Below are 13,366 nucleotides of genomic sequence, written 5' to 3'. Positions count from 1 at the left end.
CGAATTGACATTTGGAGGGTTGGATTATGAGCCCGTGGTCTTGGAGCCGCTGGAAAACGGTCCGCAAGTGGGCCTGGTGTTCCTGTACTGAGGTGCTGGCAACCAGGATGTCGTCTAAATAAATAAACAAAAAGGGTAAATCCCGGCCCACGCGGTCCATCAGTCGTTGGAAAGCCTGTGCCGCGTTCTTTAAACCGAAAGGCATACGCAACCATTCAAACAACCCGAACGGAGTAATCGTTGCAGTTTTCTGTATGTCCTCCGGTCGCACCGGGATCTGGTGGTATCCTCGCACCAAATCGATTTTGGAGAACACCACCGCTCCTTCCAGCCCAGATGAAAAGTCCTGTAGGTGCGGTATGGGGTAGCGATCAACCGTGGTGACAGCATTGAGACGCCGATAATCGCCACATGGTCTCCACCCCCCAGATGCCTTGGAGACCATATGTAACGGCGAGGCCCACGGGCTGTCAGACTGACGAACAATTCCCATTTCCTCCATCTTCCTGAACTCTGCCCGTGCCACCACCAGTTTGTCTGGCGGTAGCCTCCTGGCCCGAGCGAAAACAGGAGGGCCTTCGGTGCGGATGTGATGGACCACGCCGTGCTTGGCCGAAGACGTGTCGAAACGTTGAATGAGCAGCTCTGGAAACTCCGCCAGAATCTCAGCATACGAGTCGGGGGCCGCGACGACGGCCTGGACAGTAGGGCTGGGCGAGGAGGCGATTGTCGGAGCGACATGCTCATCTTCGGCGGAGGGTCGGAGGTCGTTACCGCGGACATCAGGGACCAGTGAAAAAGCCCAGAGAAAATCTGCTCCCAAGATCGCTTGTTTGACGTCGGCTATGATGAATGGCCATTCGTACGTGCGGAGGCCTAACACAAGGGACATCTTCCGTATACCGAAAGTGCGAATTGGGCTGCCATTAACCGCGATGAGGGTGGGACCTGTCTTACCCGATCTGGTTTCGAGGTCGGTCGGCGGCACTATACTGACGATGGCTCCCGTGTCCACCAAAAATTCTGTGTCCGTGAATCGATCATGGACATAGAGGCGCCGGTTCTGGCCAATCGTAACTGCCCCTATGTACGATCGGCCGAGGCATTTCCCGCGAAGGTACAAGGTGAGCGGCAGTTGCGGGATTCGCTACCCCATCGTAGGTGATAATAGCACCAGCCGCGCTTGTGCGGATCTTTTTGGCGGGCTTTCGGAGAATTGGCAGGAGACGTGGCGCCATCTTGCCGTCGCTGTGGCGTGGTCACTGATGTCGAGACCTTGTTGATCGAACCGCTTGCCTGGTCCTTTGCCTTGTTTTTAGCCGCTATGAGCGCGTCCGCTTTCGCTGCATATGCTTCGGGGTCCTTAAAAGAACAATCCATGAGCAGCAGTCGGACATCCTCAGGAAGCTTCTCGCGGAATGCCTGTTCGAACATAGGGCAATCCGTATGCTCACCGGCTAGCATCATCATTTCGGACATGAGGACGGAAGGCAGTCGGTCTCCAAGATCCGGTAGGTGCAGAAGTCTTGCCGCACCACCATGCTTATTAAACCCGAAGATTCGCAGTAATACTTTCTTCAGGGCCTCGTACTTGCTTTCCGCAGGTGGATTAACGATGAACCGCATCACGCGCGTGGTCGTCTCCGATGATAGAGCGCTGACGAGGTAGTAATACCTCGTGGAGTCGTCCGATATCTTCTTTATATGAAATTGAGCTTCGGTGTGTATAAACCAAGATTGCGGTGCGTGCGTCCAAAACCACGGAAGGTGAACGCTTACCGCGCTTGACTCCGGTGTGCCCGGCGCGGCCATCGCCGACGAGGCGTCGGGTCCCTGCATAGTCGGTGATCGTCCAGATCACGTCGGGGTCACCAATATGGCGAGTCCGGAAACTTGTTGGTTGTAGAAGAAGTTTATTGCAGCCGCAATATTCGAATACAGAGTTAAACAACAAGGTAAAGGACAACCATCAAAAACTTACTGTCTTCTTCGAAGACTTCGCCGAACTAACTATTTCGGGCCCCAAACGCGCACATGACATCGCTGGCCAATCAGCGATGTCGCTCCCTGGACCAATCCCCATGGTCGCGTTCACACGTGACCTCGCTGGCCAATCCGAGTGTTCGACGACCTGGACCATTCTCTATGGTCGCTACACTCTAGTATTTTTGATGTAGATGGTGGTGGATGTTGCCCTGTCCATTAAGGGGTTGACACCTCCACCATCAGAAGAATCTACCAGAAGCACAGACTCAAGAGGGCAACTACTCTCAATCAAAGGCCACGCTCTTATCTCGATCCCCCCACCAGGAAGGTATTGGAGCTTGAGAGGTTCAAGAACAGCTTCTTTGTAGTAACCATCAGGCTCTTGCATCACTCTGCACCATCAATCACAACCCAATCTTGGCACCAAACAATGGACGGTTGCACTATGTACTTCAATTTGCACAATCACAGTTGGTTTACAATCCTGACTGATATATGGTGTATTTATTCGTTGTGTTGGTACATTTAATGTGCCCATAAAACTGCAGCAGCAAAAAATTTCCTTGTGCCAGTCAAAGTTAATATGACAAATAAACACTCTTGATACCATCTTTGAACTCTATTTCAGTTCCATTTCTCTTTCACACTTGCTGTTTCCCGGCATTAAGTTTGTTTTAGTTTCGCATTGCTAAGATCTGCATCGTATGTAGATTCTGCACCACCAATGGTGCATTGTGAGGTTGGCTGCGCCCATCCCGTTCCCCTCCCTTCCCTCTGACTGATGCAACCGGCAGCAACCAGCTCCCTTGTGCGCAGGCGCAGGCTGCTCTTGTCCGCCACGCCCCCGCTCGTCCAGGGCCGTCCAATCAGAGAACAGCTATGGGAGGAGAGATGACGTCACGCCCAGTACGCCCCGCCCCCAAACCGCCGTCCCCGCCCCGTCTCCTCATTGATAAGCGACTACAGCCGCCGATCCGATCACCCGTCTGGTCGAGTAGAGCTGCGAGCACGGACAATGTCTTCCGGAGACGTCTGTCAGGAGACGGCGAAGCTGTCGTTAGGTGAGGCGAGGCGAGGGGATGAGGCGACTTACCTGCTGCGCCACACGGGTGCTGCTGAGCCGGGAGACCTGGCGCTGCCGGCGAGGCCCGGCCCGGCCCGACCCGACCCGGCGATCAATAGACAATAGGTGCATGGGGAGGCCATTCAATGTGATCATGGCTGATCATTCTCAATCAGTACCCCGTTCCTGCCTTCTCCCCATACCCCCTGACTCCCCTATCCTTAAGAGCTCTATCTAGCTCTCTCTTGAATGCATTGAGAGAATTGGCCTCCACTGCCTTCTGAGGCAGAGAATTCCACAGGGGAACAAACAGCTGGATCACGAGCTTGGCTCGTTAACCCCTCGATGGTGGCGGGGAGACTGGGCAGGTTTTACAGGCGGACACAGGCACAGCCCTGCCCAGCTGGATGGGCCATCTGTTGCCGGACACCTGCGAAATAGCCAAGGGCAGAAAACGCTTGTTGGAGTTGTATGCAGACCACCAAACAGCAGTAGTGAGTTTGGGGATACCGTCATGCATGAAATTAGGGATGCTTGTAGCAAAGGTACAGCAGTTATCATGGATGACGTTTATCTACATATAGATTGGGCCAACCAAATATTGGTTTCCCTTTCTCTTGTGGGTAAAAAGCGGGTCTATCTGGTCCGGGGTTGGCCGCCGGGCACCCATTCCCTTTATAGACACAAAAAGCTGGAGTAACTCGGCGGGACAGGCGGCATCTCTGGAGAGAAGGGATGGGTGACGTTTCGAGTCGAGACCCTTCAGACTTTTTTTTAAATCAGCTCTTTCGACGGCCCCTGGCTCCACCTCCCAGTGCAGTGGTCATTTAACTTACCACACCGTACGCCTTTAAGATGTTGGGGGTAAACAAACGTGGTTACAGGTAAAACTATAAAACGACAGAGATCTTATGGATAGGAAAGGTTTAGTGGGATTAATTAATACAATAGTAAGGAGTGACATTAGCTTGGATGCTGCAGAATGATGGGTCGATCTGCGAAATAGCCACAGGCAGAAAACGCTTGCTGGAGTTGTATGCAGACCACCAAACAGCAGTAGGGAGGTTGGGGATACCGTCATGCATGAAATTAGGGATGCTTGTAGCATAGGTCTAGCAGTTATCATGGATGACATTTATCTACATATAGATTGGGCCAACCAAATTGGTAGCTGCGCTGAGGAGGAGGATTTCCTGTAATGTATACGGGATGGGTTTTTAAACTAATATGTAGAAGAACTGACTAGAGGGCAGGCCATCCTAGACTGGTAGTGTGTAATGAGGAAGGATTAGTTAGCAATCTTGTTATGCCAGGCCCCTTGGGCAACAGTGACCATAATATGGTGGAATTCTGCATTAGGGTGGAGAGTGACACGGTTAATTCAGAGACGAGGGTCCTGAACTTGAATAAAGGATACTTTGAAGGTATGAGACCCGAATTGGCAAGGATAGACGGGCAAATTATACTTAAAGGGTTGTCAGTGGAGATGCAATGGTGAAGATTTAAAGACCGCATGGATGAACTCCAGAAATTGTTCATCCCTGTCTGGCGAAAAAATAAAACTGGGAAGGCGGCTCAACCGTGGCTGACGAGGGAAGTCAAGGATAGTGTTAAAGCCAAGGAAGAGGCATATAAATTGGCCAGAGGAAGCAGCAAAACAGAAGACTGGGAGAAATTTAGAACTCCACAGAGGAGGACAAAGGGGTTAATTAAGAGGGGGGGGGACAGAGCTTGAAAGAAAGCTAGTGGGGAATATAAAAACAGACTGCAAATGTTTCAATAGTTATGTAAAAAGGAAAAGATTAATGAAGACGAATGTAGGTCCCTTATGGTCAGAGACAGGTGAATTTATAATGGGAAACAGGAAAATGGCAGAACAGTTAAATGAGTACTTTGGTTCTGTCTTCACTAAGGAAGACACAAACAATCTTCCGGAAATACTAAGGGACCGAGGATCTAGTGGGAGGGTGGAACTGAAGGGAATCCACATTAGTCAGAAAATGATGCTAAGTAAATTGTTGCGACTGAAGGCAGATAAATCCGCAGGGCCCGAGGGTCTGCATCCCAGAGTACTCGAGGTAGCCCTAGAAATCGTGGATGCATTGGTGATCATTTTTCAAAGTTCTATAGACTCTGGACCAGTTCCTGTGGACTGGAGGGTAGCCAATATAACCCCACTTTTTTAAGAAAGGAAGGAGAGAGAAAACAGGGAATTATAGACCAGTTAGCCTTACATCGGCCGTGAGGAAGATGCTGGAGTCGATTATTAAAGATGTTATAGCAGCGCATTTGGAAAGCCATGACGGGATTGGTCAAAGTCTGGAGGGATTTATGAAGGGGAAATCATGCTTGACTAATCTTTTGGAATTTTTTGAGGATGTAACAAGTAGAATGGATAAGGGGGATCCAGAGGATGTGGTGTATCTGGATTTTCAAAAAGCCTTTGACAAGGTCCCATACAAGAAATTGGTGTGCAAAATTAGAGCACATGGTATTGGGGGAAGGGTTTTGACATGGATAGAGAACAGGTTGGCATACAGGAAGCAAAGAGTAGGAATTAACGGGTCCTTTTCAGAATGGCAGGCAGAGATTAGTGGGGTGTCGCAAGGCTTGGGGCTGGGACCACAGTTTACAATATATATTAACAATTTAGATGAGGGAATTAAATGTAACATCTCCAAGTTTGCACAAGACACAAAGTTGGGGTGGCAGTGTGAGCCACAAGGACGATGCTATGAGGCTGCAGGGTGACTTGGATAGGTTGGGTGAGTGGGCAGATGCAGTATAATAATGTAGATAAATGTGAGGTTATCCACTTTGGTGGCAAGAACAGGAAGGCAGATTATTATCTGAGTGGTGTCAGATTAGGAAAAGACAAGGTGCAATGAGACCTTGTGTGCTTGTACATCAGTCACTGAAAGTAAGCATGCAGGTACAGCAGGCAGTGAAGAAAGCTAATGGGTTTGGACCTACTTGTATCTGGAAAAGCAGAAACCTATTGGGGAGGTCATGTTTTAAGATTGCTGGATTGGGATTTTTGAGGAGGTAACTAAGATGATTGAGGGTAATGCAACAGGCATTGACTACGTGTATGTTCATAAGACTTGAGAGCAACCCTCTCAATATTCATTGAATCATTCATTCATGTGAAACTGATCCAGAAGATCCATCAAGACTTGAATGGCCATAGATGACAAAAGGTATTGGTGAAAGATTGTTATATTGACTGGCGGTCTGTGGTCAGTGGCAATCCACAAGAATCAGTGCCGAGACCTCTGTAAAATGTCTTGATGTTCAAGATGAAATGTAGATGGTTTGATTAGTAAATTTGTAGACAATACAAAAATGGCAGAGTTGTGGATGGTGAGGAAAGTTATCAAATAATTCAGAGGGATATTGTCAAGTTTGTCATAAAAGTATGGTGAAGTACAGGGACAATGAAAATCTTGCTTGCAACTGCATCATATTCACATTGACTCAGACATCACACGAAACATATAAGGAAGTCCATTGTAATGCAAGAGGTGGTCCTTTGCTGAGGTAAGATAGGTGTTGTTGGGTTGGTTCAAGAATCCATAGTGTGGACCATGGAAATGTGGGCAGGAACTTGCTGACAGTGTTCTCTCTGGACCATTATGAGATGTTATCTGGCCATTTGAGAGATCACATGTAAAAAAAAGATTAAACTGTAAATGGGAGAGTCTTTAGAAGCTTTGTATAGTATAGAAGTCTTGGAGTGCAAGTCCACAGCTCCCTGAAAGTGGCAGATCAGCAACATGCTTGTCTTGATTGGTTGGGGTGTTGAATGTAAAAGTCAGAAAGTCACACTGTATAAAGCTGTATAAAACTTTGGTCAGGACATATTTGGAGGATTGTGTGCAGTTCTAGTTGCCCCATTTCAGGATGGATGTGACAATTTTGGAGAGGACACAGATAGTGTTCACTGCTACTTTCCTTGGATTAGAAAACATGAACTAGAAGGAGAGTATGGAGACTCTTAGATTGTTTTCTCCAGCCTATTCGTGTGCTGTACATTTTGCTCTACACCGAAAACCTCCTTTTAAAAATAAGACTTTGATTTTGACATTTCACAGGTGAATTATTTTGCTCTGATCGTGAAGGAGACGATGACACTGGAACGGGAACAAAAGAAAAACCATTTAAAACAGCCCTCAGGGTAAGTTTTCAATCTGTGATGTGCTGAAAATAATTACTGTTTCACTGAAAATGCATCTCAAGAATTAATTGTTTCTGCGCATTTTTTATAGGCCTTACAAACAGTAGAGACGGAACCATTTCCAACTATTTATGTTGATTCCCCTAAAGAAAATGAGGTAAATGCAAGTTTTTTTGTAGCAAAGTTGTGCAAAATATACACCAGCATCTCTTTATTATAAAGTAACATGATTTGTTTGAATAGGTAATATGTCTGCATAAAATGGTAGTATCTTATACTGAAACTAAGCAATATATTTGACTTCTGGTTTGTGGTCTTGTTTGGAGATGGGAATAGAAGTTTGAACTGATCAACAGGAAATGTGAATACATTTGGATAGTTGTTAGTGTAAATTAGAATATAATGTATTCATAATCAAGCCAGAAAGGGTTTGAAGGAAAAAAAGACAAAAATAGTAACAACCAAACCAGAAATACTGTTGCAATGTGTGAAGTTCAACTTGGGTTGATAAAAAGAATTTAAGGGTTGAATATTTATCTATATATATATATATATATATTTATTTATTTTTAAAATTTTATATACTACTAAAACTCAGTGGGTCAGTGGGGGGAGGAGGGGGGGGGGATAAGGGGGATTGAGTGAGGGGTGGAGGGTGGTACACCAATACAGGAGAGGCTTTGGGTCCAGGGCTCCTCAGTCACACCCTCTCCCCTTCCCTGTCTCCCCTCTACGAGGAATGGGCCCAACTTGGTCTAGTATATGTATTACTAAAACTCTCATCTTGTTTGTTCCGCCATTTGTTTGGCTGTTTGTGTCCGTTCATCCGGAAATACAGCCAAAACGGTACACGAGAATGCGACAATGTTCGGCCCATCTTACTCACCATTGTCTTGGGGTCTGTAGTGGCAAGTTTCGTTCAAATTGGTTATTTTAAAAGTTATTGACATTTTAAGTTAAAAAAATCACTTTTCCATTTATTCTGGCCGTCAGCCGTGTTCGACGTCATAATGGGACCCGCCCGAGTGATGGGAGTGGTGGCCTGTGAGGAGGGGGTGAGGAGAGCTCTCCTGTTGCTGGCCGCAGGAGAAGTTTGCACGGAGGTTTGCCGGGGACTGCAGGAGGGATTTGGACCCAACGGGTCATGCCCCTCCAGTATACTACTCGTGCTACTTGGTTGAAATGATTTAATGGATGTTGAGGATTAGAATTGGTTTTAAAATGGACTTCAATATTATTGTAATCTAATTCATCTTTCCCACAACAGTAATTTCATAAGTCATAGGAGCAGAATTAGGCCATTCTACTCATCGAGTCTATTCCACTATTTAATCGTCGCTGATCTATCTTTCCCACTCAACCCCATTCTCCTGCCTTCCCATAACTGTTGACACCCTTACTAATCAAGAATCAGCTAATCTCCACCTTAAAATTACCTAATAGTTTGGCTTCTACACCTGTCTGTGGCAATGAATTCCACAGATTCACCATCCTCAAAGTCTGAAATTCTGCTTCAACTCCTTACTATAGGTACATCATTTTCTTCTGAGGCTGTGCTCTCTAGTCCTAGATTTTCCTACGAGTGGAAACATCCTCCCCTTTTCCACTGTTTCCAGGCGTTTCACAAAACAGTGAGTTTCAATGTTCCCCCCTCATCCTTCCGAACTCAGACCCAGGGCCATCAAACGCTCATGATATGTTAACCTAATCATCCCGGGATCATTCTCATAAACCACCTCCTACCTTCTCAAAAGCCAGTACTCCCTCAGATATGGGGCCCACAATTGCTCACAATACTCCAAATGTGATCTGACCAGTGCCTCATAAAGCCTCAGCATTACATCCCTGTTTTTATATTTTAGTCCTCTTGAAATAAATGCTAACATTGCATTTGCTTTCTTACTACCAATTCAACTTGCAAAGTAACCTTTTGGGAATCCTGCACCAGCACTTCCAAGTCCCTTTGCACCTCCGATTTCTGAATCCTTTCCCCAAAAGTATGTGCCTTTATTCCTACTACCAAAATGCATGACTGCACACTTGCTAGGCTGTATTCCATCCGCCACTTCTTTGTCCACTCTCTCAATCTGTCCCAGTCCTTCTACAGTGTCCCTACTTTCTCTATACTACGTACCGCTCCAACTATCTTTGTGTTATCAGCAAACCTGGCCACAAAACCTTCAATTCCTTCATCCAAATCATTGATGTACATCGTGAAGTCGCAGCTCCAGCACCAATCCTTGCGGCACACCACTAGTCACTGACAGTCAATCAGAAAAGCCTGCTTTATTCCCATTCTATCCACGCTCGTATCTTCCCTCTGACGCCATGGGCTCTCATCTTTTTTAGCAGCCTCACTTTTGGCACCATATCAAAGGCCTTATGAAAATCCAGGTTAACAACATCCACCTAAAGATCATGCATCTTCTGAATTATTCCCCCAAAGTCCTGCCATTACTGCTCCATCATCATTCCTGCTAGGGTCCCTTTTCAATCAACTTTAGCTACCTCCTCCCTCATGCCTCTGTAGTTGCCTTCACTCAACAGTAATACTGACACGTGGATAAAGGAACTGCAGATGCTGGTTTAAACCAAAGATAGACACAAAATGCTGGAGTAACAGCGGGACAGGCAGCATCCAATAATACCGACACATCTGATTTTATCTTCCCCCTCAAACTGCAGGTTGAATTTTATCATGTTATGGTCACTACCTCCTTGGGGTTCCTTTAGCTTAAGCTCTCTAATCTAACCTGTATTACCTTTGCCGCACTCTCATCTTGCTGCTACCATCGGGGAGAAGATACAGGAGCCTGAGAACCATGACCTCAACCATAATTATCTTGAACTACACTGCACAACTCTATCTCAGCAAAGATCTATTTCAAACTTCAGCAATGTACCACAGACTTTTATTATTGCATTGTGTACTTTGGTTTGTACTATTATGGTTTGGTTTCCTCGTATTGCTGATAATTTATTGATATTGTATATTTATTGTGATGTTATTACGTTAATCGGCATGTTAAACTGCAGCAAGTAGGAATTTGATTGTTCCGTTCCCAGTGCAAATGACAATTAAACAGATTTGACTCTTAATTACGAACAATTTGACTTAACAGTCGGACACCCTTTTCTAACCAGCTGCTATTTGCTATGTAGACTTGATTACAAAGAACAGTTACAGTACTGTAAAATGTTTGATTTGTATCGGCTCTTCGGGAAGAGGAAAGATCATTGTGAATATGATTTAAAGTTTAGCTAATTGTCACATGTACCGAGGTACAGTGAAAAGCTTTTTGTTGCATGCTCAATGTGAGCAAGATTTGTAGTTGGTTACACAGTCACTGCACATTGACTTCCACAGGAAGATATTCTATTTTTGTTTATTCCACTCAGTGGAAAGACTATATGATTGCAACTGAGCTGTGTACAGGTGCACGATAAAGGGAATAACGTTTAGTGCAAGATCCAGTCCAGTAAAATCTGTTAAAAGATCGGATAAGGGTCACCAATGAGGTAGATTGTAGCTCGGGGTTGCTTTCTAGTTGTTGGTGCGATGGTTCCGTTGCCTGATAACAACTAGGAAGAAACTCTGAATCTGGAGGTGTGCTTTTTCACACTTCTGTATCTCTTGCCTGATGGGAGAGGGGGGGAGAGGAGAAAAGAGGCTGAGACTCGTCCTTGATTATGCTGTAGCCTGGCCGAGGCAGCATGAAGTGTAGATGGAGTCAATGGATGGGAGGTGGTTTGTGTGATGGCCTGGGCTGTGTCCACAATTCTCTGCAATTTCTTTTGGCCTTGGATGGAGCTGTTCCCATGCGATGCATCCCAATAAAATCCTTTCTACGGTACATCTGTAGAAATTAGTGAGAATTGTTGGGAACATGTTGAATTTCCTCAGCCTTTGAAGTAAGTAGAGGTGTTGGTGTACCTTCATGGCCATTGTTTCTACATGACTAGTCCAGGACATGTTGTCATTGATATTTACTCCTAGGAACTCAAAGATTTCAATGTATACTGGGCTATGTGTACCGCTTTGCTTCCTGAAGTCGATCACCATCTCTTTTGTCTTGCTCACATTGAGAGCAAGGTTGTTGCTTGATACCAGCTCTCCTTCCTGTAGTCCAGCTCATCATTATTTGATATCCAGCCTACTACGGTGGTGTCATCCGCAAATTTGTAAATTGGATTGGAATTGTACTTAGCTGCACAGTCACTGCACAGTGATTTCCACGGGAAGATATTCTATTTCTTTTGGGTCACTAGAAGCCATAAGAGTGCAAGGTGAGAGAAGGGGAAAATAAAGTGATAGTTGTGAGTACTGAGATTTTGTTAATGGTGATGCAATGGTGTAACTTTTGTGACTCCATTTAACAATTTTGTCTTTCAGCGCTGGGAAGTTATATCAAAATCACAAATGAAAAGTGTTAAAAAGCTTTGGAATCGAGATCAAATGAAGACTGCAGCAAAATGTAAAAAAGAGGTAAAAAATTTAATGTAGGAAAATAACTGCAGATGCTAGTTCAAATCGAAGGTATCACAAAATGCTGGAGTAACTCAGCAGGTCAGGCAGCATATCAGGAGAGAAGGAATGGGTGATGTTTCGGGTCGAGACCCTTCTTCAGACTGATCTTTTGTGCACTTTCTTTGACCTTTCCTACATTGGATGACTTGAATTGGTTGAAGTGCTTGCTTTTGTATCTAGCCTATTATAGACTATTTCCAGATAATTTTATAATATGGTGATTGAGGTAAGGCAATGTTAACTACATTTTGTGCCAACTCAATTAAATGTGAAAAGTTGCAATGTTTTAGCAGGCATCAGTGCAAAGCCTTTTTTTTCTCTCTTCCCCCCTCCCCAGAAAAACAGCACCAATTTGCACACATTATGCAAATTAAATAAATGACATGACAATTAATGTATAATGGTAAGAGCCATGACAAAGAGAACTCTTCTGGTCTTGAATTTGTGCCACCTGATCTTTTATATCTAACCAGAGGGGCAATTCTGATTTAATGCCCATCAGGCAACAACTCAAACAATCTATTATGCATCCATTATTGAAATTATTTTTCTGGCTAGTTGTGAGCTTAAGTTGCTAGCAATGGTCTTGTCTCTTTGCTCTTTCAATCAAGGTGTGAATGCCACCACCAATCTGAGGCTCAATGGTTTTAATTTAGAGTAAATATTTCTTCTTATTAGGATAGGTTTAATCAAATGCATTCTAGTGGGGGAAAAAAACTATTATTCCCTTAATTACTGGCTTAAATTGAACAATTTGGAATAATTTGATGTCCAAATAGGTACATTGCATGAGTCGTATGGGGAAATTGAATGCCTGGTGCTTTTGAGGGTGGTCAGCACATTAAATTGGAATTTAACAAACTTTTGGAAAATTTAAGCTGAATGTTTTGCTGCAGCTTTCGCATAACAAAACCTACATAAATCTGTTGAGATTTGGAGTTGATTTCTATTTTATATTGCACTTAGTAATTTAGAATAAAAACTCCCCAGTTTTGCAATTATTACGAAATAACTTTCTTGGCCCAGTTTTAACAAATGCATTTCTATACCATGTGAAGCTTTTGTCTCTGATTTCCTTTTACATGTGCAATGTTTGGTGTAGAATTTTTGCTTTATAATTTTTGCTCCATTGTGCAGCAGATTTTGAATGAATTACAGTGAGTGGTACAATATAAACACAAGTCTTAAGGTCATTTACAACTTGCCATGTAATTTAACTTGAAAGGAATCTAATCAGACTTTAAGAATACAAAACACAATGTTGGGGTTTATAGCATCGGTGAGGAGCGAGTAAAATGATAGATTAAGACTGGTATCGAAACTGAGGCACTAAATTATTGTGATAGATTGCTGCCGTTCTATTTTGAGAACAAGAAAGGAACAAATGGAATGGGCTTGAGGTTGGGAAAACATTCCCACTTGCAGGAGTATCCAAAAGCTAAGGGCCAGAAGTAAGAGATCCAAAAGGAGAATTATCAAATAATTCATGAATAGTTAGAATGGTGTGTGTGGGTTTGGGGTGGGGGAGAAAAGAAGAACAGACAATGCTGGAAACACTCATCAGGTCGCCTATCATCTGTGGGAAGGGAAATGGAGTTAATAGTAAAGGTCA

At 44.4% G+C, this 13,366-nt stretch overlaps 1 protein-coding gene across 1 annotated transcript in view; it reads left to right on the top strand.

The window, feature by feature from the left end:
- Nucleotides 1–2,899: 2,899 nt before the first annotated feature.
- Nucleotides 2,900–13,366, top strand: part of nars1 (asparaginyl-tRNA synthetase 1) — a 34,268-nt gene continuing 23,801 nt past the window's right edge. Inside the window, exons 1-4 of the mRNA XM_078424977.1 lie at nucleotides 2,900–3,047; nucleotides 7,144–7,226; nucleotides 7,318–7,383; nucleotides 11,620–11,712. Coding sequence (XP_078281103.1) covers nucleotides 3,002–3,047; nucleotides 7,144–7,226; nucleotides 7,318–7,383; nucleotides 11,620–11,712 — 288 coding nt within the window. The 5' untranslated portion in view covers nucleotides 2,900–3,001. The remainder of the gene's footprint in view (nucleotides 3,048–7,143; nucleotides 7,227–7,317; nucleotides 7,384–11,619; nucleotides 11,713–13,366) is intronic.

The sequence above is a fragment of the Rhinoraja longicauda genome, chromosome 1 (assembly GCF_053455715.1).
Source record: "Rhinoraja longicauda isolate Sanriku21f chromosome 1, sRhiLon1.1, whole genome shotgun sequence".
NCBI lineage: Eukaryota > Metazoa > Chordata > Chondrichthyes > Rajiformes > Arhynchobatidae > Rhinoraja > Rhinoraja longicauda.
Note: the sequence above shows the minus strand (reverse complement) of the source record. Positions and strands in the feature narration are given on the sequence as shown.